This window comes from Macrobrachium rosenbergii, chromosome 30, assembly GCF_040412425.1.
Source record: "Macrobrachium rosenbergii isolate ZJJX-2024 chromosome 30, ASM4041242v1, whole genome shotgun sequence".
Lineage (NCBI taxonomy): Eukaryota > Metazoa > Arthropoda > Malacostraca > Decapoda > Palaemonidae > Macrobrachium > Macrobrachium rosenbergii.
In genome coordinates, this window is record NC_089770.1 from 9,583,501 (window position 1) to 9,609,650 (window position 26,150).

Here is a 26,150-nt window from a genome sequence, read left to right on the forward strand (position 1 = left end):
GCTCGAGTCGTGACGCAAGAAGTTGTCGAACTTAGGATACGAAAGAGTTCTTGGGGGAAAAAATGTGGTGGGTTTTTGGTTCCCTGAGGAGTCTGGTAGGTTTCGTAATGTTCCCTTTTTATTTTTCTACTTTTTTTTTTTTAATGGATTGGGTGTGTGTGTGTGTTTGTTTGTTTGTGTGTGCGTGCGTGTGTTAGAGAGAGATAGAGAGAATTTAGATATGTATCATTAGATACGAAGAAGAGAGAAATAAATCTTATGCTCTTTGTTTGTTTGTTTGAAAGAGAGAGAGAGAAGAGAGAGAGAGAGAGAGAGAGAGAGAGAGAGAGAGAGAGATTGATTGATTGATATATTCCATTGAGTGCGAGATGAAAAGAGATTAGAACTTTTTCTCTTTGTTTGCTAAGAGGAGAGACAGAGAGAGAGAGATGGCTAAATCAGAAACTATGAGAGAGTGAGAGCAAAAATTAGATTCAAAGAGAGAGACAGACAGAAATCTCTTTTAATGCATATTTCAATTTGGTTATGTATGCGTGAGAGAGAGAGAGAGAGAGATAGAAAGGAAAAGAAAGTCATAGAATGAAAACAAATGCTACGTGTTTGTGCAATTCCCTATCAACATTCCAAAACCCGAGCCACTGGTCTTTCGTCCGAACGCGAAAACACAGTAAAAGTAGAATGTCACCAAATTGTTTTTTTTTTTTTTTTTTTTTCGCATCTGGCTTTAGACATTAAAACCGAGTGATTGCTTGTGTTTGGAAATACCGAGTCATATGGGCTATCATTGTAACCCTTTGCCACTCGAACAAGACTCCAAAAGTCTGTTGCAAATTGCAACATTCTTCATCTAGCCGGGAATATTCTTTCTTCCATCATACTTTCCACCTTCTTCTAACATGTTTAATGGTGTAACTGCGAGGTTTTCCTCCTGTTGCACCTTTTAAACCTCTTACTCTCAATTTTTCCATGTCAGCGCTGAATGACCTCAAAGGTCCCAGCGCTTGACCTTCGGGCTAAATTCCATTCTTTGAACTGGGCTCGGTAGCGTCCTCTAGCGCATGCGCAGTCGAATTTGCACTCAAATCCGATGCTGACAGAGACGACCCCGGTTTTCCACGTGATTGATTTATTCGTCTCTTTTTCTGTGTGTGTGCGTGTGTTTGTGTGTGTCTCCCTTACGTAATACTTTTTCCTTCTCTCCTTTCTCTTTTCCATCATCTTTTATTTTCAGTCTCTCGCTTCCCTTTCCTTCAGATTTTTTCTTTTTTTTTCTTTTTATGACTTTCAGGACAAATTTCTCTTTGTGTGTGTCTCTCTCTCCTTTCGATTTTTCCTTCATTTATTTTACATTCGGGAAATGCTTCTCTCTCTCTCTCTCTCTCTCTCTCTCTCTCTCTCTCTCTCTCTCTCTCTCTCTCTCTCTCTCTCCTTTCACTTGCACTGTCGCATTCCTCGGCGGATTGAAAAATTAGTGTTGGGGACAGAATGTGATCAAAGGTTGACCGGTTGCAATGTATAGCTTTGTTGCTTTCTCTCTCTCTCTCTCTCTCTCTCTCTCTCTCTCTCTCTCTCTCTCTCTCTCTCTCTCTCTCTCTCTCTCTCTCTCTCATCGGCGAGGCTTAGTTAAAAGGCGATAATGTCCGGTTATTTGATACTGCCTGAGTCTTTAGCACCAACGTACGTTGCTGGAGGAAGGCATTATATGCTACTGGAGGGAGGTAGAGGAGAAATTATTATTATTATTATTATTATTATTATTATTATTATTATTATTATTATTATTATTATAATTATTATTATTATTATTCAGTAGATGAACCTCTTCATGTGCAACAGAGAGGCCATTGACTTGAAATTAGCTTATTATTGTTCGTTGGAAGAAGCAAGGTGAATTAAACGGAAATACAGAAAGAAGAGATACCAATTATTAAAGGAAAAATAAATTAATAAATAGGCAAATAGACAAAAATTAAAATGCAAAAAGAATAGTATTATAGCAATGCATTGCATTCTCGTTTTCCGAAGTTCCAACTTATCATCCTGGAGGCTGTTCCACAGTGCAACTATGTGAGAAATATTATTATTATTATTATTATTATTATTATTATTATTATTATTATTATTATTTTTATTGATAAAAATCTCATGATAGTATGATTCATTAAAATGGTGAAGAAATCCACAGTGGTGTAGGTGTAAATATATACTCTGTTTCTAAAATATATATTCACATCTATGCCATTGTGGATTCCTTCACCATTATTATTATTATTATTATTATTATTATTATTATTATTATTATTATTATTATTATTATTATTATTATTTGAGAATTCAAGATAGTTTTAAGGTCATTTCATTATCAGTTCTTTCAGTTTATTTTCATCCATCTTTTTTATCAATTTGCGTGCATGTTTTATCTTTTGTTCTGTTATTCTGAAGCTATTTTATATATCGGTTTTGTGCGTAAGTTTTTTAATTCACCTTCGTAGATTTTATTTATTTATATATTTTTTAAATGTGCAAGCTTTTTATCACTTTGGACCTTTCATATTTATCAATTCACGTGTGGATCTTCTCCCATTTTGTCAGGATTTTTGTAGATTTTTATTTATTTATTTATTAATTCATTCAGTTATTTTTGGTGTGTAAATTTTCTTTCGCTTTGAACCTCTCTCGTTTGTCAGATTATTTATTCTGTATTGTTTCCCACTTTATCAGTATTTACGTTTTGCTTTGATTTTAAAGCATCGCTTATTTATTCTATATCCCATTTTATCATTATTTCTGCTTTAATTGTAAAACATCGCTTATTTATTCTCTATCCCATTTTATCACTGTTTCTGCTTTAATTGTAAAACATCGCTTATTTATTCTATATCTTCTCCCATTTTATAATTATTTCTGCTTTAATTTTAAAGCATCGCTTATTTATTCTATATCATCTCCCATTTTATTATTATTTCTGCTTTGCTTTAACCATCGCATACGCTTGTCCATAGTAGAGATTCAGAGAGCCAACCCGGGGAGATTGCTGTAGGCCTGCTATCAGTTATGCAGGAGGTGAATCCAATTTTGAGCTATTGCAACGGCATTTGACTCGGGCCTTTGTTAGGCCTAAAAAAAATGTGGGGGAAGGAGGGAGGGTATTGCTCTGTTTATATGCGCGATCTCGGCGCTTCCTGACTCTTTGTTTACGAGGGGCGTTCCCTACGGATGTTGCTGGTTCGATTGTGTTTTTGTCCGCATGCGTGCGTATTAAGACATTCGGACGCTGAAAGGTAAATATGTCATATATATATATATATATATATATATATATATATATATATATATATATATATATATATATATATATATATATATATATATATATCTTACATATACATATATATACATATATTATACACATACTAATATTTATATATGTATGATGTACTTATATATAATATATACATCTGTATATATACAGTATATGTTTATGGATAATATGTGTAGAGAGAGAGAGAGAGAGAGTTTATCTGTAGATATAGGAGAGAGAGATGAGAGGGGAGAGAGAGAGAGAGGAGAGAAGAGAGAGAGAATTTTTCTAAAGTGTGCGACCTGTCATCCCCATGTATTAAGTAAAATTTACAGATATCGAAGGCGTCCCCAAAATTAGGGTGGAATATTGGTTCCATATCGGAAGAAATTTAATCTCCAAGACAAATAGTCAGTAAGCCTCGCAGCTGGGTCGTGGGAGGGTCGGGGAACGCCCGCGCCCTCTCTCCCTTTTATTGGAATGGGCGGCCTTTTCCTTGTACGCCCTCAGTCATCCTTTAGTTTTTATTGAAAAGGTCCTTTTACTCATATATAAAGTTTTCTCTTTTGTTCGTATTGTTAAATCGTTTTCCTATTTTGTTTTGGTCTTTTTTTTTTTATTCTAGTAAGTTCGTACCCTCAGCTGACTTGGCGATATTGAAATTCTATGGACCCTTGGAAGGCGGCGTCTTCCGTAGTGGGTTGTTCTTTGTGATACTGAGTACACGCTATGAAACACGAACACACACACATACATACATATATGTATATTATATATATATATATATATATATATATATATATATATATATATATATATATATATATATGTATATATACATATATATATGTATATATATTTATGTATATATATATATACATATATATACTACATATACATACATACATATATACATACACATATATACACACACACACACACACACATATATATATAGAAGATAAAATGGCCCATAAAACACTGTAGAACGTTTCAAATAGTGTTTTATGGGCCTTTTTATCTTCATATTATACTGCTGTATTACAGTAAAAGACATTCATATATATATATTTATAATTACTTAATCACGCCAAAATCAAAAGTTCAAGTTCTACATAAACGAAGGAGATATTTTAATCTCAAATCCTTCCTCTTGACGACGTCGCATTTTAGAAATGAAACGAAAAACAAATACCATCATTCGAATCCTGGCTTCACGGCGTCGTTTATTTTTTTTTTTTTTTTTTAATTCTTTTTTTGTGCCCTCGACATAATGTCCTCAATTCTGGGCGCAAATAAACCGGTCTTTGTCTTCGGGGTGTTTGAAGGCCGGGCGGTGGAATTCATTGCTATTTACTCAGCGGAGATGAATGTGTAGCGGAAGGTTTAATCGTCTTTAGTAGTTTCCCCTGAAATGGGCCGAGAATGAACGTTTTCTTTGATTCGTTTTATCCACTGAAATGTATGTGTGAGATCCTTAGATTTTAGTAATTAGATTTTTACATTTATATGTCATTGATTTACAGACACGCTTTTTATAACGGTTATTAACATAAAATTCTTGATTTATGTGTTGTATTGTTTAATCACATTTACAGCAAAAAAAATTCATTTCTTATGACTAGAGAACTTTGCTTGCATAATGTTTATTTGCGTAAAGAAAATTAAATCAATTTATACTGCAGCCAACCAAAAACCACCAGCTGATTTGGATCACATTATTATTATTATTATTATTATTATTATTATTATTATTATTATTATTATTATTATTATTATTATTCAGAGGATAAACTCACTCACATGTAACAAGACAACATGGGCCATTTACTTAAAACTCAAGCTTCCAAAGTATATGGTGTTCTTTTGAAAGAAGTTACAGAAGATAATAGGATATACAGAAAGAAGAGATCAGCTATTAGAAAACAAAAATGATAAATTAATGAATTGATAAATATATGAAAATATAGATAAATTAGTAAAATTGACGGTGAATTGTTGGAGAGTAGTAACGCATTTAATCTTCGCTTGAATTTTTGAGGTTCTAATGACAAAACATCCTTATTTTTGCAGAATGAAAAAAGATCAATTAAAAAATTAATCAATAATTATACGAAAATATAAAATAAATTAGTAAAATAAAAAGAATCGTTTTAGGGTATTAATGCATTTCATCTCCGCTTGAACCCGAAGTTCTAATTACAAAACATCATTTTTTTTTTTTCTTGCAGACGAAATCTGGCGGACAGACCTGGACTTCCTGGTGCCCCACAACGACCGCCTGGTGGTTTTCAGGGGCACCGGCAACGCCACCGGGGGCATCCCGACGGAAGGCCCTGCCCCGACGACGTTCAACCCCGACGCCATCACCTTCAACCCGGTCATCTCGTCCCTGCCCAAGATGCAAGCCCTTCAGTCTAAGGGGTCGCCTCTGGTCAACCCGGAGGCTGAAGAATTCGACGCCGAAGAGGAAGAAGAAGAATTTGATAATGAGATACTAGATGATGAGGAGGAGGAGGTGGAGGAAGGAGGAGGAGGGGTCCCACGGCCGAGTACAGGAAGAGCGATAAGAAGGGCTCCAAGAAGAGTCGAGGCTCCGGGAAGAAGAAGGACGCTTCGCGCAAGACGAAGGCCCTCAAGACGAAGAGCTCCTACAGAAGTCCTCCTACGGCTGCGAGGCTGCCGGAGGACGGCCAGTGGCATCCTTTGTCGCCGGAACTACTGAATTACACCATCGCCTTGTTGGTATTCGCCATCAGGTAAGGAAAAGGAGAGGAAAGGAGGCGGTCGCGTCATTTCTCCTGGTCGTAATTCTCGCCTAAGGAGACACTTCTTCAGGGGATGACTCACGCTGGTTTGTTTACTTCCTGATAAGGGGAGAGGTGTTTACTCTCTCTCTCTCTCTCTCTCTCTCTCTCTCTCTCTCTCTCTCTCTCTCTCTACTTTACCATTTCAGCGCCCCCATTACAGGTAGAATTTTCAACTAGGCAGTTCCAAAGTCAGGTCTGACATTATTGCTGTCTGTAACTTATACAAATAATGAATGCATTCGTACAGGAAAAGCTCTCTCTCTCTCTCTCTCTCTCTCTCTCTCTCTCTCTCTCTCTCTCTCTCTCTCTTTATTTTTAATCTTCCAGTTCTGTGAGTGTTTCGTCCCTTCTTTGACCAAGCTTCGGAATTCTCTTTCTAAGAAGCTTCTGTTTTCTCCGATTCCTAATAACCTTCCATCTTACGGGAGGCCGAAATGTCTGCCTCTTCCATCGTTGTTCAACCCTTTAACTTCTCCCTCCGTGTTTTCCTTTTTGGCTCTCTCTAACCCTGGGCTAGAAAAGGGCATGAGGTTCCTCTTCACAGTGACCTTTGCTCTTAAAATCAATAACATTTTCTTCCTCTCGTCTTCTTGTTCTTGTTATTATTATAATTTATTATTATTGTTGCAGACACCTTATGAAAGAGACAGGTTAAACTGGATGTAAAGCGAGATCAGTTTAAAGTAATGCCTAGAATTGTGCTAACAAATAGAAAAGTATAGCTAGAGTATTTTTTTTAGTTTAAACTTAAAAAAAAAAAAAAAAAAAAAGAGTTGCAATGTGGATTAATATCTGAAATTGTGACAGTAGAGCAAAGGGATAAAAAATTATAAACACTTTTAATTCCATTTAAACACCTCGGAGTGGAAAACCTCTTCTTATGAGTGATTAATGATTTCAAGTTCTACCAAAAGGAAAAGTAGGTCACGAGGCTTTTCATGTCAGGTTAGACAGAGAATAAAGATTTCCATTTTACTCTATAGAATAATATCTGAAATTATACCATTCCGGGAAAAAACAAGAATAGAAGGGTCAATGGGCTTTTTTTTCAAGTGAAACAACCCCCCAAAAATGTCTTCTGAAATAAAAAAAAAAAAAAAAACTCAACTCTGGAGACGTTTTGTTTTCACGCGAAACAGTCAAAAAAGAGAATATCATTTGAAAGAAAAAAAACATACGTGACTCTGGAAGCCTTTTGTTTTCACGTGAAACAGCCAAAAAATCTTCTGAAATAAAAAAAAATTTACGTAACTCTGAAGCCTGAAAAAATAGTTGAAATAAAAAAAAACATACGTAACTCTGGAGACCTTTTTTCACACGAAACTGCCAAAAAGAGAATATCTCTTGAAATAAAAAAACACACTTGACTTGAGACCCTTTGTTTTCACGTGAAACAGCAAAAAAAAAAAAATCTTTGAAATAAAAAAAAAAAAAAATTACGTACCTCTGGAGCTTGAAAATAAATTGAAATAAAAAAAACATAACTCAGAACACCTTTCATTTTCACATGAAACAGCCAAAAAAAAAAAAGTATCATCTGAAATGACAAAACAACCACACATAACTTCTGAAAACTAAAAAAATGATTGAAATCATCAGAGAAGACTTTGAGCGTCTTTGAAGGGTAAAGCAATTCTAAATCAATACTGATGGCAACCTGTAATTCACCTGGTGCAGGTACCCGTCCGTGTTCTGGCATACCAACAAGGGTTTTGGCCTCCTCTTCTCGCTCCAGCTGATGCTCAATGGCATCCACACTATCCTCACCATCTCTGCTTTCACCATTCTCTACAAGGTAAGACTGTTATTATTATTATTATTGTTATTATTGTTATTATTATTATTTTTTTTTGCTTTCACCATTTTATTTTTTATTATTATTGTTATTGTTGTTGTTGTTGTTATTTTTTTGTTATTATTATAGTTATAATTATTATATACTGTGCTTTTGAATAACTTGGTATAATACAAATATTAAAGTTATATATTTTGGAAAGGCAGATTTGGGTTGGTTGTTAATTTAATATATATATATATATATATATATATATATATATATATATATATATATATATATATATATATGTGTATATTGTGTGTGTTTGTTTGTCTGTATGTGTGTATGTGTGTATGTGTATATATATATATATATATATATATATATATATATATATATATATATATATATATATATATATATATATATTGTTGCTCAACAATACACAAGTATAATACTTTTACATACATATATATGTATAACACAAACCCACCTATACACAGGTAGGTTCTCAGAATCAGTCAGTGAGTTACCCGTTACTGAAATACCGTTGGCCTTTTAACTTCCAGCTGCACGTGTGTGGCGGAGCTGGTGAGCTCCATGGAGGGGAGAGCTTTCTCTTGGATCTACCGGCTACCGTTGGACTCATGGTGGCAGCAGTGATGGTAGTAACCGTCTCCTCCTCTGCCATCTACTTCTATGGCTACCATAGGTTCACCAATTTCCTGATCAAGAGCAGACAACGCTACCACATCACAGTGAGTGACAAGTCGGAAGGGTTTTCCTCTTCTTGTAGAAAGAGTCAAAGGGGGTTTCCTTGTAGAAAAAGTCAAAAGGGGGTTTTTCTTGTATAAAAAGTTGAAGGAGTTTCCTTTGAAGGGAAAGTCAGAGGGGTTTTCCGTGTAATTAAAAGTCAAAGGGGTTTTCCTTGTAGAAGAATCAAAGTCTGATAGGTTTTCCTTGTAGTAAAATTCAAAGGGGTATTCTTTGTAGAGAAAGTCAAATGGTTTTTTTCTTGCAGAATAAAGTCAGAGTGATTTTCCTTGTAGAATAAGTCAAAGGGTTTTTCTTGCAGAAGAAGTCAAAGTGGTATTTCTTGTAGAAAAAAATAAAAATGATTTTCCTTGTAGAAAAAGTCATAAGTTTTTTCTTTGCAGACAAAAGTCAAAGGGTTTTTCCTTGTAGAAAAAAGTTAAAGGAGTTTTCCATGTATAGAAAGTGAGACTTTTTCCTGGTAGAAAAAGTCAAAGGGGGTTTCCCTTGCAGAAAAAGTCAAAAGGGGTTTCCCTTGCAGAAAAAGTCTAAGGAAGTTTTCCTTGTGTAAAAGTCAAAAAGGGGATTCCTTGTCGAAAAATCAAAGAATTTTTCCTAGCAAAAAAAATCTCCCTTGTCGAAAGAGTGAGAGGGTTTTGCCTTGTAGAATAAAAGTCAAAATCAGTCAACCGAAGAAAGGACAAAGATTTTGTCTTAAGATGAAAAGTAAAAATTCCAAGCCAAGAAATGCCAAAGATTCTGTTTACAAATTTCTCATAATTTCACCCGTTTCATTCCAGTATGAAAACGAACCGTGCGTCGTGAGGCCGTACGCGCCTCACTGTGCAGCCCTGGTAGTGCTGGTGGCCCTGGGCGTGACCCACGGACCTCTCCTGTGGGATATGTCCCTCGTGTATCGGGGGTCCTTAGACGCCGTCGTTTTGGCTGCCGTCATCGGCTCTATTGTGCATCTCTTCCTGTGGATCGTTCTCTGGCTCTTCTTGACTGTGAAGGTTAGTTGTGATATACAGATATACACATATGTATACATATATATATATATATATATATATATATATATATATATATATATATATATATATATATATATATATATATATATATATATATATATATATATATATATATATATATATATATATATATATATATATATATATATAGTATATATATATATATATATATATATATATATATATATATATATATATATATATATATATATATATATTTACATATATAATATATATATGTTTGTGGAACAGAAATAAATTTCTGACTCACCTCGGGATTGTACTCAACTTGCTTGGTTCATTTGGCAGCGCCCTTGCCTTTCAGTTGAAAGACCTGGCCTGAAGCGAGGTGAGTATATATATTATATATATATATATATATATATATATATATATATATATATATATATATATATATATATATATATATATATATTGGGGGACTTTTGTCCGTATGATGTGATTTCATAACCAAAGACATGTAGAAACTCCTAGACTGCCCATATCTTTGAAAAAAAAAAAAAGAATGCTGCGCAAGCGATCAAGAAAGCTGTACTACACCTCAAGATATACCTGTTGACCAGGTAAGTATATTTGCGTTAGTTTAAGTAACACCAATACTAAGTGATGACCCGGCATCTCCTTCTTCCAACAGACAACTTGGACTTTCAAACTCCGCGTGACGGTAGCCAGGGCCTGCGTCTCCTCGGCGCGGTCCATCAAATTGGTCAATGACGTCGAACTGGCCTCCGGGGACCCTCGCACTCAGCCTCACACTCCTCTACTCATCGTGGGGTCCGGGAAGGCTTACGCCATCAATGACAACGGACCGAAGAAGGCCATCATGAGTGTTGTACAGAAGGTTCGTGCTTTGTGACAACAAAGATATCATGCTGTGTACTGAAGGCATTCCTCAAGGTTCTTTGCAGCATCCCTCAGGCCCGTAGCTGGAACCCCTTTCATTCCTTTTACTGGTAGCCTCCGTTCATATTCTCTTTCTTCCTTCTTACATTCCACCCTCTCCTAACAGTTGATTCGTAGTGCAACTGCGAGGTTTTCCTCCTGTTACACCTTTCCAACCTTTTACTGTCAGTTTCCCTTTCAGCGCTGAATGGCCTCATAGATCCCAGCGCTTGGCCTTTGGCCTAAATTCTGTATTCTGTTCTATGTATTCTGTTCGTAACAATCACTAGTATAAATCATCATTCTTTAGTTTTTCATAATAATAAAATTAGATATAATTTTCCTGTCTCTCATAATGATAATGATGAAAGCTATACGAAGCTCTGAAGTTCAAGCGAAGATGCAGTGCATTACTACCCATAAACAATTCTCCTTGTATTTTGATAATTTACTTACCTTTTTATTTATTTATTTATTAACTGATCTGTTTTCCTAATAACTGATCTCCCTTTTTCTGTATTTCCCATTACCATCTGTTACTTCCTAATGAGAACCGTATTCTTTGGGAGCTTGAATTTCAAGTCAGTGGACTCTATGGGCTTGTCCCATGAGAATATGGTTCACTTTATGAACTCATCTGAATAATAATAATAATAATGAACCAGAGAAGTGAGTCACATCTATAGAGCTTAGTATGGGTCCAAATGATATGTCATTAATCGAAGCAAGGCAGGAGTAAAGAATAGGAACCATTTCGTGATACTCATCAGAATTCGTCTCTCTGATTCTCCAGACTCACCAGGACAAACGCTCCAGGGGCGAGGAAGAAGAGATATACTGGCTGAGGCCCAGTCAGCCACTGAGGTCGAATTCTGCCTCCAAAACGGCTTCCCCAAGGGCTAAGGTCACCTTCGACGAGGAGGGACTCTTGAGCTCTCCCAGGTTAGTTCCTCTTGACCTTTGATGACCTTGATTCTTCGTTTGTGACTTTTCTGTTTTTTTTTAAGATTTGCCTGTTTGTCCTAATTTTTAGTCATATGTGTTTATCTTATTTGTTTATCACTTTATCCATATATTTAATTGCAGGTTATTATACACACCTTGTCTCTCTTCACAATAAAACATTCTTCTGTGAGGACTGATACTTTGCAAGTTAATGCTTTTTGTGATTTTTTCCCCCAACTTCTTCCCATCTGCATTTCGTTATGCTGTACGTTTCTTTCTTTTACCAACCTGTTTTCTCTCTTCACTTGTAAACATTCTAACATTCTGTTCCGTGGAAGCATGCATTGTGCCTTAACGACCATATTTATCGACTGTCAAATGAATATATATATACATACATACATACAGTACACATTTCAAACATCAGCAAAGCATATTAACATTTCGTGTTACGTTCCCCCTTCGTCGCCTCCAGCCGGAAAGCAAGAGCAGCGAAGTCCCCCAAGATCCAGAAGTCAACTTACCGTCGAGCCACTACGCTCTCCGACTCTGACGACGAGGCCGGGGATTATGCCATACTGACGGAGGCCCCCGCCAACGCTCGCCAGCAAGAAGACCCTCGCTATGTGGACAGGCAACAGGTAAAGATCAGAAATACTTACAGTAGAATCTACTCTTCACATTTGCCTGTTCTTCATGTATTTTGATGGCCATAATGAACTCTTCAGTTTTGTAATATTTTTGGACACGCTTTCCACTGGAAGCCTCGAAATCCGAATGGAAATGAATGAGGAAATTGCCTTCCCAGGTGGGACTCTCAGAAATATTTAGAATCTACTCTTCACAGTCACCTGTTCTTCGTGTATTGTGATGGGCATAATGAACTTTTCAGTTTTATACTATTTTCGGACACACCTTCCACTGGAAGCCTTGAAATCCAAATGTGAATAAGTGAAGAAATTCCCTTCCCAGGTGGGACTCAAATAAGCCAGTCACCTGTTACCCGTGTTAGATAACTCTTCAGTTTTTAGTTTTCTAATACATTTAACTCACCACAAACATCATGAGAATGGGTGAAGAAATTGGGTGAGTAAGATTCTCTGAGCCCACCTTTGTTAGAAAAATAAAATTCGTAATTCCATTTATTGTAAATGTATTTTGAGTCTGGAACATTAAATAAAGAAAGGGGAAGGTTGTTGTGGATATCCATTACTTGAGGAATATAGACCACTTCGCTAAGCACAGCGTTTCAGTCATAATTTATGAAATGTTCCAGAGAAATGTCATAGAACAATCTGTTTAATACAAAATATCTGTGAATCCGTTTTTTGTTTCAAGTTGACGAATGTTTAATATTTTTATATGCTTTTTAAAACTTGGAAAATAATGTATAATACAATACAATAAGTTATATAGGTTTTATTTTATTTTTATTTTTTTAGCACATGAAATTTTAATATTTATATAAAGATTCTTGACGTAATAACTGTTCTTACTGCCAGATTTTGGCGTACCAGCGAGCCATGGAAGAACGTGCCTCATCCCAAAATTCTGATGCTCACACTGTCCCAGATTATGAAGATGCCGAATATCTGCACATGCGCAGTCCAGTGGCCTCTCACGTCCTCGAGAACCAGGTTTGCTTCCTCTTTTTCTCCTTTTTTCTCTTCATTAGAGAGAAGGGTTATTATAATTCTGTTTTCATAATTATTTCCCGAAGATCCGATATATTCAGTCAGGTATTCTATGTCTTGACCAGTTTCGTGGTTTTAGAGGTAATTTTCTTCTGCTTTCAAACGGGATTAAAACTACCTATTTCTGGCATGTTTTCGCTTCTGGGTATCATTTAATTGATTAAATGTAATAAAATCTGATTAGCAGAATATTTACTCTCTGCCTTCTGGGTGTCCCCGTGGGGGTGTCCAGTTTCATTGCACTGTTTACTTTAGCGTGCCTTGGGCCCTAGCTGCAACTCCTTTTATCTTTTTTACCTCCATCCTATTCTCTTCCTCCTCTACTTTCTACCCTCTCTAACAATTGAATTCATAGTGCATCTGCGAGGTTTTCCTCTTGTAACACCTTTCACACCTTCATACTGTCAATTTCCGTTTCAGCGCTGAATGACCTCATAGGTCTCAGCGCATGGCCTTTGGCCTAAATTCTATATTCTATTCTATATATTCTGTTTTTGAGTAGTCATTTACACTTACACCAGACTGCTAAAATTCAGTCTTAACCTTCCTCCTTTATCGGGGTCTGGGATCAGCGCAAGTTTATGAAATTTCCTCGAAATGAAACATCTTTCATCTCTCCAAACCAGGGCCCCATGACGCCACGAAGCACCCGCAGCAATGACTCTGGCATGGTGCAGGAGGAACGATCGCAACGTAGTGACTCCGTGTCCACGACTTCCTCCAACACCCCTCCAGAAAATTCGGAAGAGTCAGGGGTCCTCTCGGGTGCTACAGATTTGCTGAAGCAAAGGTGAGTTGGTTGATCCTGACAATACGAGAGAGAATGAATGCCGTCATGAATAGTTTTTTGTGGAATTGCAGCCTAATGGCTGTGATAATTCCATCGGAGTTAGAGGGCCCATGTTTGCCACTCTTAAAGGAATATCTTATACAGAAACAGCAAATATTTAATATATGATATGCCAATCATATTTCCTTTTCTGTTTCAGATCAAATAGTGTTGACGACCTGACCCAACTTCCCCCTGACCCCAATCAGGTGCTGACCCCTCCTAAAGCCATGTCGATGCAACGGCCTCCTATGAATTCGTCACCCAGCAGCCCCTATGGCTACTGCCCCGGAAGTGGGAAGGTCACCGCTGCCGGCACCGTGTCGCCAGTGCCGGGGTCACTGCTCTACCCAGCGACAGAATCAACAGTTGTTATTCGCCGACAGAGAAGCCTGGCGCAAGACATCAAGCCCCCCGTCGATCCAATCTACGGAACCAGGGCTCTGACCTCTTTCACGGACCAACAGGACACGAAGAAGAAGGCTTTCAATGAAGACCTCATGGCCATGGCACAAAATACCTTCAACAGTTCCCAGTCTGCAGGTTCCAGTGGTTACCAGAGTGCAAATACAAGCAGCGCAAGCAACAGTTCCAGTAACTCGCCTGTTCCGATGAATCCCGCGACGACCCTCAATCCGGGGCAGACGGTCAGCAACCCCAAACCTTACAGTGGTGGCCAGAGTATATATGGGCACATGAACAGACCAGGGACAAGAGTCAACACACACAACCCGCAGAGTATATATGGCCGCACGACCTCCGGTTCTTGCAGCCCTCACAAATTCCCACAAGCACCACAGATTCCCTTGCCACCCATTCCGCAGAGTGACCAAGCAATGCCGAGCCACCAAGGGTTATTACAGGATATCTACGGCCGCACGACTGGGCCCAAAGCGTGCCATCTCGGTGAAAGACCAAATGTCTACGGCACGAGTCCCGCGAGGCACCCCGTCGGGCGGTCAATCAGCTTGCGATCAGCCACGGGGGCAGTGCCGAAGTATCACGCTGGCACGTTCCCTCATTTGCCACGGGATTCGCAGTACAACACGAGCGTCTGAAAAGTTCGCCGGAAAGTTTCTACCCTCGGGGCCCCAGCTTGTCTCGTTTGCCAAAGAATCCGTTATCCACATTCGCAACAAAGTTTCCACGTTTCCTGATGGCGGCAAAACGTATGGAGGAGTTCCTAAGAGCTGCCGTGGGTTTACTAATTGAATGCTCACATTATTAAATTGCCCGTCCACTGCCCTGGTGACTCGCTTCTTCTCAAGAGGCTGGAAGGACCAGTTCAATTGGATTCTGTCATGACATTTGTGGCAGTGAGATCTGTCGTGTGAGGTTGCCTTAAATCCTTGATTGCATATCATGAACTTGCATTTAGTAGGTGCATTTATAAACCCCCAAGCTTCATTGCATATGCTGAGTAACAATTGCAAGACTGATGGGTTCTCGTTAGGAAGCTGCCAGATATGCAGGAATTAGCACGAGTATAATACCTGTAATGGATGGCCAGTCTCGCTGAAACCTGGCTGCTAGATTGTGTTCAAGAATTGGCATAAATCTTTTTGCACAATATTTGGCCTTGTGTGGAGAAGAGAACCGACGTTAGCATAATCCCAAGGTATAAACCGTACTAGCTGATTTATCAAAGAATTCATGTACATAGTTTTGTAAAGAAAATACTTTTATTTACAATAGATTTCATACTCATTTGATTTCTTTGAAAGGCTTAAATACTGTCTGACAGTTGAATGTTCCCCATCGCTGTTTGTACATCAAACTCCTGCGTCTGTAGAATTAACTGACAATTGGCTCATTGCTGCAGTTATTCAGTCATGAAGGATTCAGACATGTCAGTTGGGTATGACAGAGATAAACACAATTAAAAATATTCGCCAAAGTTTGTCGGTTGGAAACTGGTGATTTTTCGCCTTGTGAATTTTACGTGAAAGTGGCGAAGGACAAAGTTGTACAAGAATTGCCAACAGCGTTGATCACAAGGTGCTCAGTATTCCAGAAACACAGGATCAAATAACCTTTATGTCACTTTGTCAGACTTTGGTGAATATTCTACAGTTTTCTGCAAATCTCTTGAATCCCACTCCACTTTGATGTGACTTTTTGCAGCAGTCTTTTTCGTAACTCAAAAAACTTCCATGGCTGCATGGATTAACAAGTTTGTATTCCACTTATCTGTCTCCTTCCTTATACATTTTTTCCTCAGTCAGAGTAAAAACCGTAAAACTTCAGCATGAATGGATAGATTTTGAAATTTAAAACTTGTATATGGCCTTTTCATAATCTCTTCTCATCTCAAGTCAAAACTGTCAAAGCAAGTACAGACTGCGTGGAGAGGTACGTTTACAAAACGCCTTTGTTTTTTTTAAGTTATATGAAATTAAATACTGTAGTTTTTCCTTCCTTAAATGTTTGTAAAACCTTTTGTTGTATCTTGGAAAGTCTCTTTTTAAACAGATTTCCGACGACCAAAGAAGCATGAGCCTCCCTCGAAATATTTAGCATGTGAGTGCGATAGCCACTGTGTATATACAGGTACAGTATACAGACTGTCTGTGTAAATACTCCCTTTAGCAGGTGTACCTTTTTTTTGTATGTACGTGGCCACGAAAGCATTTCAAAAAAACACTTTATACGTATGAAATATTTACAATCGACTGCTTAGAAATATTTACTCTTACAAACGATGTACAGTACAATTGAGAAATAGTTTAGCCAATCACAGTACACAGAAATTTCCTTATAGTTTACCTTCGCCTTTTTTTTTTTTTTATTTTTTATTTGTTTAGTGGTATATTTACTATGATGGTGCACAAGTGCCAAATTGATTTGATCTTCCTTTCCCCTGATTAAACCCAAAAAATGATCTCAGTTTATCACATCAATTCTTCTGTGCCAAATGTTTAATAACATTGTAACCTTGCGTATTGTAAATCACCAAAGATATAAGGCGAATTCAGCCCCCCTTTTTTATAACTATCACAAAAAGCCAAAGTTGTTCTACCAGTCTTATTTGTTGCTGAATGCAATCGACCGAAGATTTTTAGCCAGCACTCTAAAATGTTATAGAAATTTTTACTGATATTTAAACGTGCTGCTGGGAAAATTGAGTGAATGATTGTAATATGTAGATTATTACTACGACCTGAACATAACACTGTCCATTTTTTGTGGCAAAGTGATGAATATGAATTTTTTTTATTGTTAGAGTTATCTGCATCGGCTGTGATTTTGCCATTGACCTGTTTCAGCTGAGTATCAAGTGTGTCTCTCCATACATCCTGGATGGTGAGACAGAGAGACTTGATACTTTGCTGAAGCAAGAAGTCAATGATAAAATCACCGTCGATGCAGATAACTCAAACAGCTGAAAAAATGCGTAATTCGACACTGCCAAAAAAAGGGACAACTTAACTGACCCCGTGGATGTTTTTAGCTTAACGGGGACAGTCAGAAATGATTGTACATAAAAACACATATTGCAGTGTATATGGAAACAACCAATTCCCAGTTCAGTGTTCCTGCTTCATGTATAAAGAAATTTAATGCCGGATTCATACAGAGCTGTGCTTTGGTTGTTTTTTGTATACATATTCATACATGTATAGGATCTACTTGTCACTTTCACTATGACGTACTTTTCGTAGCCACAATTTCTCCATTTGTTTCCCCTTCAACTTTCCAAGGCTTGCAGTGGTGAGCTCATCCAAATGGTGTGAGGCAATGAAGAAGTTCAAAAGTCATTGTGGCTATTAAAAGTACATATATACATTTATGCATATATTATATACGTTCTACATGAAGGCAACACAACTGATATTGGTGGTTGGTTGCTGGGGTACATACACATACACATTATTTCACATTTGTGTGTATTATGATTAAGTGTTCTTTCACAAACCTTGTATAGTAAGTGACATGGGATGGTGCATCCTCGCGACTCTATTTTGCAAAGAAATATCTCCCTTTTTCAAGACTGTGTTGAATCTAATGCAAAAAACAAACCCTTGCTGAGTACATTTTTGCAGTGTTAAATCTTAACAAGGATAGTACTATTTAAAACACTGGAGCATTTTACATTTGTTAAATCTATAAGACAATTCTCCAACAAATTCTGCTGGCTTAATAAAATGTGCAAAAGCATTTTTTTGATGAATGTGAAGCGGATAATATCGTTCAAGTATTCAAAGAGCTTGAAAAACAATAACTGTAAAAAATCTTACCCTTGTACAAAGTGTCACGTGCCCTCCGAAATTTTTATACATTTTCCAGAGCGCAAAAAACAAAGAGGCAGTATGTTCACTGCACGGTGACCTTGTATAGTGATTGTGTGATGCATGTCAGAATGTTGTTCATCTAGGTGTGCTTCAGTCGTGTTCAAACGTGTTCACAGTTGCGTGTAGGCTTAAACAACTCACTGACGACCAGATTTCTGATTAGTGAGTCATATTCCATTTATTGATGACCAAACGTTTTTTCCTAGAGACTATATTAACCAGAACGTTTCACCTTGCATTGTTTTCAAAACAGTCGTTTATTGTCTCTTGTTGTATGAACTTTTACCCCAAATTCCTACATTTTCAGGTACCTTGAAACACTTGGAAAGGACAAACAAATTGTCTAGTCTCTTATGTAAAGTCAAGAATGCTCCTATTTTCTCTCCTCCTCCCTCTGTGTGTGTGCGTGTTTGTGTGTAAATAAACAAAGGAAATGCAGTATTAAATGATGTCACCAAAGTTGAATTCATCACAAGCAAGAGTATAGGCCCTTGGTTTTATTATAATTTTTTTTTAGTTTCTAGTCATTTTTCTAGATCTGAACTCACACTTCTAGAGTAATTCAGTTCTCTAGTTCATTGACCTTCCTATCGAGTCCCTAGAAACACACGCAGACGATCCAAACATCGCAAAAGATATTTCGCAAGTATAATATGTTCTATTTATGGGCCTACATATCTCCACGTTTAGACAATTGGTTGTTACGCAGATTATAAATCTGTTTTGCGCCGATTATTGCTTATAGGCTTCGCGCTGTATTTCCCCAGACTTTAGTACATGATTGGATAAAATTATTTTTATAATTATGTGAATATATGAAATTTCCAAAAAAAAAATAAATATTAATAATAAATTGTACATGTGCCTGCTCACCGTGGGGCTGCAGGAAACAGTCTCAATTGTGTATGTTATGATTTCCATTGTTTTATAGAAATGAATATTGTCTATATGTAAGTTGTTTAATTAGTACTATGGATATTGTACTTGTAGGAGTAAATAAATAAATTTTAAAAAATGTTATTTGCTTTTGATTACGCCCGTGAACTTCTTCATGTTGGGATTCAACTGCACTGCTTGGAAGAGGAACGTTTAGCTGAAGAGCTGAGGGGTCTGATTCTTCCTACCGCTGCAATGGGTGTTCCCGCCTAAATGTGGACTCGACCGCCCTTGGTGACTGAAAGATCTTCATAAAGTTTAACTGACCATTAACACCAAAGGCCTCCGTGTGATGTACGTTGGTTTGGAAAAGGGACAATAACTATTCCGTGGTGCCGAGACGACAAAGTTTCACCCATAGTAGTCCCATGCCGTGACGAGCGTGTGATGGCACCACTCTGATACAGAGACTTCCCAAAACAAGCCTGCTCTCACGAAGAGATGGAAAATGTCGTAATGGATTTCAGACCTCAAGTGATGACTGGCCTACCTCTTATTAATTTTATTATTATCCACATGAAACAAACCTAAAAGGCCTGTATTTGAAAGAAAACACAGAGAGAATAAAAATAAAAGTTAACGAATAATTATGCATAGTAAAAAAAAAACACCATGATAGAGGCCAACGAAATTGCGTGATGTGCCAACTAAAAAGAAACAAATCTTTTTAAAGAGGGATTGTTATGGAAAACAGGAGCATGGGGAGAAGTCCAGAGCTTATGGTGTTTGAGAGAATGAAGCAGACTCAGAACGGACTAAAATTTTTCACAAAGCAGAACAGGAAAAGTCTTTAAAGGAAGCTTCACACTGCGATCCGCAGCAGCTTGTACGTACCATGGCAGACCCTTCGATAAATAGATTATTCCCGAACTGTCAGTTCGATAATACAAACTGGACTCAGTGGTTCACATTATGTAGGAATGTACCAACAGAATCCATTTCATTTTCCTTATACTGTCGCTCTGCTTCGTAACATATAGATTCAGGTCAACTGCTCGAAAATATACGCTCGATAACGCAATTGATCGAAAGTCGGCTGGTCAGACCCTTTACGCGAACTGAAAATCAGTTGTTGAATGCTTCTTCTTGAAAACCTTTGCACTAGTGCTATGTATTTCAGTTTTCATGTTATAGTACTAATACGATTAGTTTTTGTAGCTATTAAAGCACTAATTCTGTGTTGTCGAACACCTTCTAACAAATGGCTCCCGAACAAAGGACAGTCGACCAACCAGTCAGTCGAGAAATAGATTTTCGATTAAACGAATTCGAGGAACAGGCTTTCCAGCAATATACCAGATGTCGCACATTCTCTCTCTCTCTCTCTCTCTCTCTCTCTCTCTCTCTCTCTCTCTCTCTCTCTCTCTCTCTCTCTCTCTCTCTCTCTCTCGCGAAATTAGGGTTACAGACACTAAAATACAATGAAATCGGCCCCTTATATCCTTCTCTTGCAACATCGCAAGAAGAAAAATTCAATTTATAAAAGGATATAAAGAGGCTATGTAATCATCACGAAAATTCTCGTTTGGAAAATATGACAGTGCGACAAAATATCAAATAACAAAACAGAAGAGTAAGATTAAATGCGCAATTTCAAAAGTCGTTTGCGTGTTTTCAAAAAATGGATTCGAAAATAACGTTCCCCGAATCGGTTGTGATGACGCAATCGATCTGAACCATTCCAGCGAGTGTAGTTTCCGTTAAAAAGTAACAGATTTTTGAGCTTCGAAAAAACGGAAGCTGTCTTTAAAATCGAATGAAAAACGAAACACTTATTCTCGTAGACGAAAGAGTTAAAATGGAAACCACTTTATAGACCTACTTGCAACTCCCGTTGTCTAAAAAATCAATCACAAAGAGAGAAGGAAATGAAAATGCATACAAACGAAATCGTATTTAAATATTTTCGGCCCAATTTGTATCATGAATATGTGTAGATATACAGTACATATATATGTGTGTATGTATATATATAGGAGGGAATGAATAACACAGAAACAGCACAATATGCATTCCAAAGATGATGATAATAGACATGGCGTATGCAGTTCGTCCCTCGCGTCGAGAAATTAATTGAATGGAATTCTTGGAGAGTTTATGTCAGGCAGGTAAAATCGAAGGGTGTGTGGAGAGAGGGGGACGTTGGGGTAGGGAGGCAGATAGAGAAAAAAAAGATGGGATAAGGCAGGAAAAGAGAGAAAGAGAGAGCACAACGGATGCAGGTGGGCATGAGACAGAACCGACTGGAACCTCGTAACCCCCAGCCTCACAGGAGATACTCTAACATTTTATAGGACTAGGGAAGCTCAGTATGAATGGATGACCATCTACGAAGTGTTAAAAGCTTGAAGCTGTTGGTGCGTAAGCTCCATAAACTAGTAGCACACCTCGGGAGTCAGCTGTGAGCGGCAAATGGGTAACACCGTGACTCCAGATGCTAAGAGGGTAAGTGAAGGTCTGTGTATGGAATTCAAGGTCATTATTATTCACGATAAGAAAGAACATAGCTGGCCTATGTTCTGGATGGAGAAAGGCATGGAGCCATCAGCCCCATCCCAAAATCGAATATTCAGTAAAGTGGTGGGTTGCACACAGGGAAGAAAATGGCAAAATTATCCCCAAAAATTCCTAAGGACCGGATGGTTAACACACTTTTTAGCCAACCCATTTTGAGAAAAGATATGCAGTGTATCACACACGCCCACACACACACACACATTACACATATATATATATATATATATATATATATATATATATATATATATATATATATATATATATATATATATATATATATATATATATATACATATACTGAACGTATCTAAAAGACATTACCTTGAGTATTGTAAATACAACTTTTTTAAATAAAAGTTGAATTATTACAAGGCAATGATTACACCACTTCAAGCGTTGCAGTGATCCGCAGAGGTACCTTGATTAGCCTGTCAGGCACAAGAAAAAAAAACAGTTCAAGGGCATTCTATAGACATAGGATTCCAATTGTGTATATTGATGACTTTTTGGGTTCGATTATAAAATGTTACAGTTGACATGAACAGCCTATAAATGAAAATACGAAGTTAAGTAAAGAGAATTTTTGGCATTCATAGTTATTCATTATCAGTAGAATGTAGCGTATCCCCCCTACACGTTTAGCATTCACTTTGAACATTAAATCACCCTTAGCATAAATATGAGCTTTCTTGTGACGCTGGTGGTTGCTTATCAGCTGTTCATTTGACCGAACAAAATGATTGAGGTGATGGGTCCAGAGAGAGAGAGAGAACTCGCTTCTTATACGTCTATAATAAATCCTTTGTAAAAACTAGTAGCTTGCTGTAGTTTTCTTTTTTTCTTTTCTCTTTTTTTTCTTTTTTGCTTCATGAATGCTCCTTGAGAATATACTTCGGACGGCGAGTCGACGAGCCGCAAGAAATTGTTAGCATTCACGAGTTTTTTGTAAATGATTGAACAAATTATTAATTTACAAGTTCATACGCACTATTATGACTCTAAAATAAATTAAAATGGGTAATTCACGCATTAAAAAATAGCTATCTGGAGCAACAACCCTGGAAACGAGCGATTTAAACGACGGAATTTAAAGGGAACGCACCATTTCCTCCTCACAAGTCTCGCAGATGGCGCTGGTGTCAAGATCTGTAGAAGGAAAACAAAAATGGCGACACTGAGTTCGCTACAAGATAGGCTCCAGGGATTAGGAACTAGGTTGCAGGCCGAGAATGAGTCCAAGTCGAGAGAAAGGATGAACACGAACCTGAGTTTAGATTTCTCGAGGGAGAGAGCCGGTTCGGAGAGGAGACCTAAACCACGTAAGTGAAATGGACGACGAAGGACAGAGAGCCTGCCTACTACGTTGACTTTTTTCGCACCTTATTTTCTCTGGGGTTTGTTTCCTCCTGCGCCACCCTGGGCGGAAAAGCCCCGCGTCCTCGTTTGTGGTTGACCGTGGTGGGCCGTTCTGCCCAATTTTACGCCGGTGTAGTGATTAGGATAAATCCCAGGCTTGGAAATAGCGTAGGCAAAGCTAGGCTAACCTAGCTTAGCCTTCGAAGGAGAAGTGTTGTTAATTAGGCCATTTACCGACTTGGATTAAAAGGCCTGGGGCCATTTACACAGACGTCAGGCTTTCTAGTTTCGTTTCGTGAGAGCTCGAGGTTGTGTAGGAAAGTTTAGGCCTGGCCTTGCAGTCACAACAAGCATAGCCTGGGCGTAAGCATAAGCCTTTTATTTTTTTATCTAAGGATAGTCGAGGCCTTGGCCTTTTCTTATTTTATTCCCTTAGGGTAGGAGGGACCTGTTGATTATGGTGTTTGTGTGCCCAAGGATATTAACAATTATAAATTTGGATGTGAATGTATATTTCTTGTCCAGCCAGGAGGTCTAGGTTATGTTGCATGATGTATGAATTAAATATGTAATTTTATATTGTTTATTGATATCTTGTCTGTAGTTTGTGGGAGCGAAATGACGATTACACTACTCGTGCAGGATTCGCATCGGCTAGCAATGAAAATTGCATACCATAGCCTAACATGTAACTATGACAAAATTAATGTAACTATAATAAAAAATTATTTATAAGCTATATATCCATGGTGCAGTTTGCAGAACAAGAGGATCAGGCCTTTCCGATGTTCCTTGTTATTTGGGGGTGGGTCCATGGGGTGTAAAGCCCCCCAGGCCAGGTCAGGGCATGACACACTAAGAGAGGTTAAGGAGGTAAGGTCAGGTCAGGAAATGACATTCTAGGAAAGGTTAGGTTTGTTTTCGTCTGGGGAACTTGTTCCTGTTGTTTTACATTAGCCTCCATAATTGTGCAAAACGTACACCTATGATGTAATTATTATTTATGGATCCCTAGTCTCTAATTGTTCATGTTGTCATTTAACAGGCATTCAGAATATGAGATAAGATAGTATTATTACTTAGATTCTTTACCCACTTACACTGTCCAATAGAGGCCTTCCTGGAAGAGGTCAGTCGACCACACAAATGTCAGGGAATTTCTTGGTTTTAATTGAGAAAGTACTGCTAGCTATATTACATATGTTATTTGTTTTGTTATTTTATTGGTGTCAGTTTTAAACAACAACTGTTCCACTTTTCATGAAATTAATAGTTGGTTAGGCCTGCCTGATAATGGTATCAGGCAGGTGTTAGTCCCTACCTTAGCTTGTTGATTTGTGTGCTTATATTTATTAGGGTGACATTTTGCATTGCAGTTTTGTCACCAACAGTGAGGTTCTGTTGGCAAAGTTCGAAGTATGTGTATGACAGAATAGGAATATTATAGCCATAGGATTATTTTTCACACTGATGTATTTTATTTATTTTATCACTTAAAGGACATAATCATTGCAAAATGAAATATAAATATAATTAAAATTCTCAGCATTGGTCAATCAAGTGACAGTACTTATTTGAAAATGGGACACAGATTCAAGGCTACTGATTCCTTTCACATAATGAATGACAGTCAACTCAAAGCCATTCAGCGACAGGCTAAGCTTCGCTGACCAGTTCAGCTACTATTGCGAGAGATGAGATTGTCCCTCTGTAGGAAATAAGAAAAAGTGGAATACAGTAGCACCTCAGCTTGACAGATTTTTGTACTTGCTGCATTATCATAATTTTTCGCTGTGCTACCATTTTAGATGTGATGCATTCGTAAGTAAGCTACATTATCACAATTTAGATGTGACTAATTTCTAGTCTGTCTTGTAAATTGAATGTTCGATGTAAAGAACAGGTTAATTTAGATTAGGAAATGTGTGGAATTGCTGTTGGCTGTTACTATCCATTTCTGGAACCGCTAGTCATCGCTTTCCTCAAATATTTTTCAAAGTAGTTACTTGATCGAAATAGTACTTTGACACAGTGTACAAGACACCTCCCTCTAATTTTTGGTAATGTATTGCATTGTCAAACGGTGTTAGTTAAGGCATTCACTCTTGACTTTTAAAGGCATAGTTGCATGAGTCTAGCAGGACTAATCTACGTAATCGAATGTCCGCTATCCCCCATAGACAGGAACGGGGTGGCGGAGATGGGGAGGCCAGGAAAAGGGGTTGAGGAAGGGATGAGGAGGGGAAAGGAGAGTGAGAGACGGGATGGGGATAAAGGATGTTCGAATGCATAGTTTGGAGATGCCTGGCAACACCATGTAAGTCAAGAGTAAATGCTTTAACTAAAACCATTTGACGATGCACTGTATTACCAAAAATTAGCGGGAGGTGTCTTGTATACCCTGTGTCAAAGTACCATTTCGATCAAATAATTAGTCTGAAAGATATTTGAGAAAAACGATGACTTGCGGTCCCTGAAATGGATCGTAGATATCTAGAAACTATTCAAGTGTGGGCTAAACTATAGGGTCTTTGTTAAGGTAGATGATGGGCTACTACTAATCAGAAAGCCAGACTCCCAAAGTATCTAGTAAGTTGAGATGCTAGTGCAACACTATATACCCTAAGTATGTTCATAAAGAACTGCAGACCATTGCCTTTCATATAGGAGTACTCCTCAGAACAAGCTGAAATTGGGCATTAAAATTTGTTAGTAAGGTGGTTAATTGGAGGAAGGCAGATGTCTCCCATTCACCTCTTGTTAGCCACCACATTTTCTTTGGCTGTTGGGTGTAGATGTGCATGCTGGTGTAGGACTTAGAATTTGAAATTACAGTGTTTCTATGTTGTATTTATTGGATGTGTTTTGATTCACCGAGAATTTGAAGGAAGATTATCAAGAAAGGTGTAATGGATATGTATCTGCAGTTATGTCTGCTGTGTCTGTTGGTCCCCACTGGTTTTGTTAATTCTGCGGGGCAAGGTTCTGCAGCCCTGATTT

The 26,150-nt window shown here is 37.7% G+C and overlaps 2 protein-coding genes across 4 annotated transcripts in view; both read left to right on the plus strand.

The window, feature by feature from the left end:
* LOC136855000 (uncharacterized) overlaps positions 1-19,358 on the plus strand; it is a 178,898-nt gene extending 159,540 nt beyond the window's left edge. The window contains exons 5-15 of the mRNA XM_067131701.1: positions 5,533-5,716; positions 5,962-6,060; positions 7,789-7,906; positions 8,458-8,646; positions 9,442-9,654; positions 10,331-10,537; positions 11,372-11,520; positions 11,999-12,164; positions 13,026-13,160; positions 13,844-14,007; positions 14,207-19,358. Coding sequence (XP_066987802.1) covers positions 5,533-5,716; positions 5,962-6,060; positions 7,789-7,906; positions 8,458-8,646; positions 9,442-9,654; positions 10,331-10,537; positions 11,372-11,520; positions 11,999-12,164; positions 13,026-13,160; positions 13,844-14,007; positions 14,207-15,104 — 2,522 coding nt within the window. The 3' untranslated portion in view covers positions 15,105-19,358. The remainder of the gene's footprint in view (positions 1-5,532; positions 5,717-5,961; positions 6,061-7,788; positions 7,907-8,457; positions 8,647-9,441; positions 9,655-10,330; positions 10,538-11,371; positions 11,521-11,998; positions 12,165-13,025; positions 13,161-13,843; positions 14,008-14,206) is intronic.
* Positions 19,359-22,924: 3,566 nt separating this feature from the next.
* LOC136855002 (dual specificity mitogen-activated protein kinase kinase 7-like) overlaps positions 22,925-26,150 on the plus strand; it is a 54,558-nt gene continuing 51,332 nt past the window's right edge. For all 3 annotated transcript variants that reach the window (XM_067131708.1, XM_067131707.1, XM_067131709.1), the window contains exon 1: positions 22,925-23,113. In XM_067131708.1, coding sequence (XP_066987809.1) covers positions 22,960-23,113 — 154 coding nt within the window. In that variant the 5' untranslated portion in view covers positions 22,925-22,959. The remainder of the gene's footprint in view (positions 23,114-26,150) is intronic.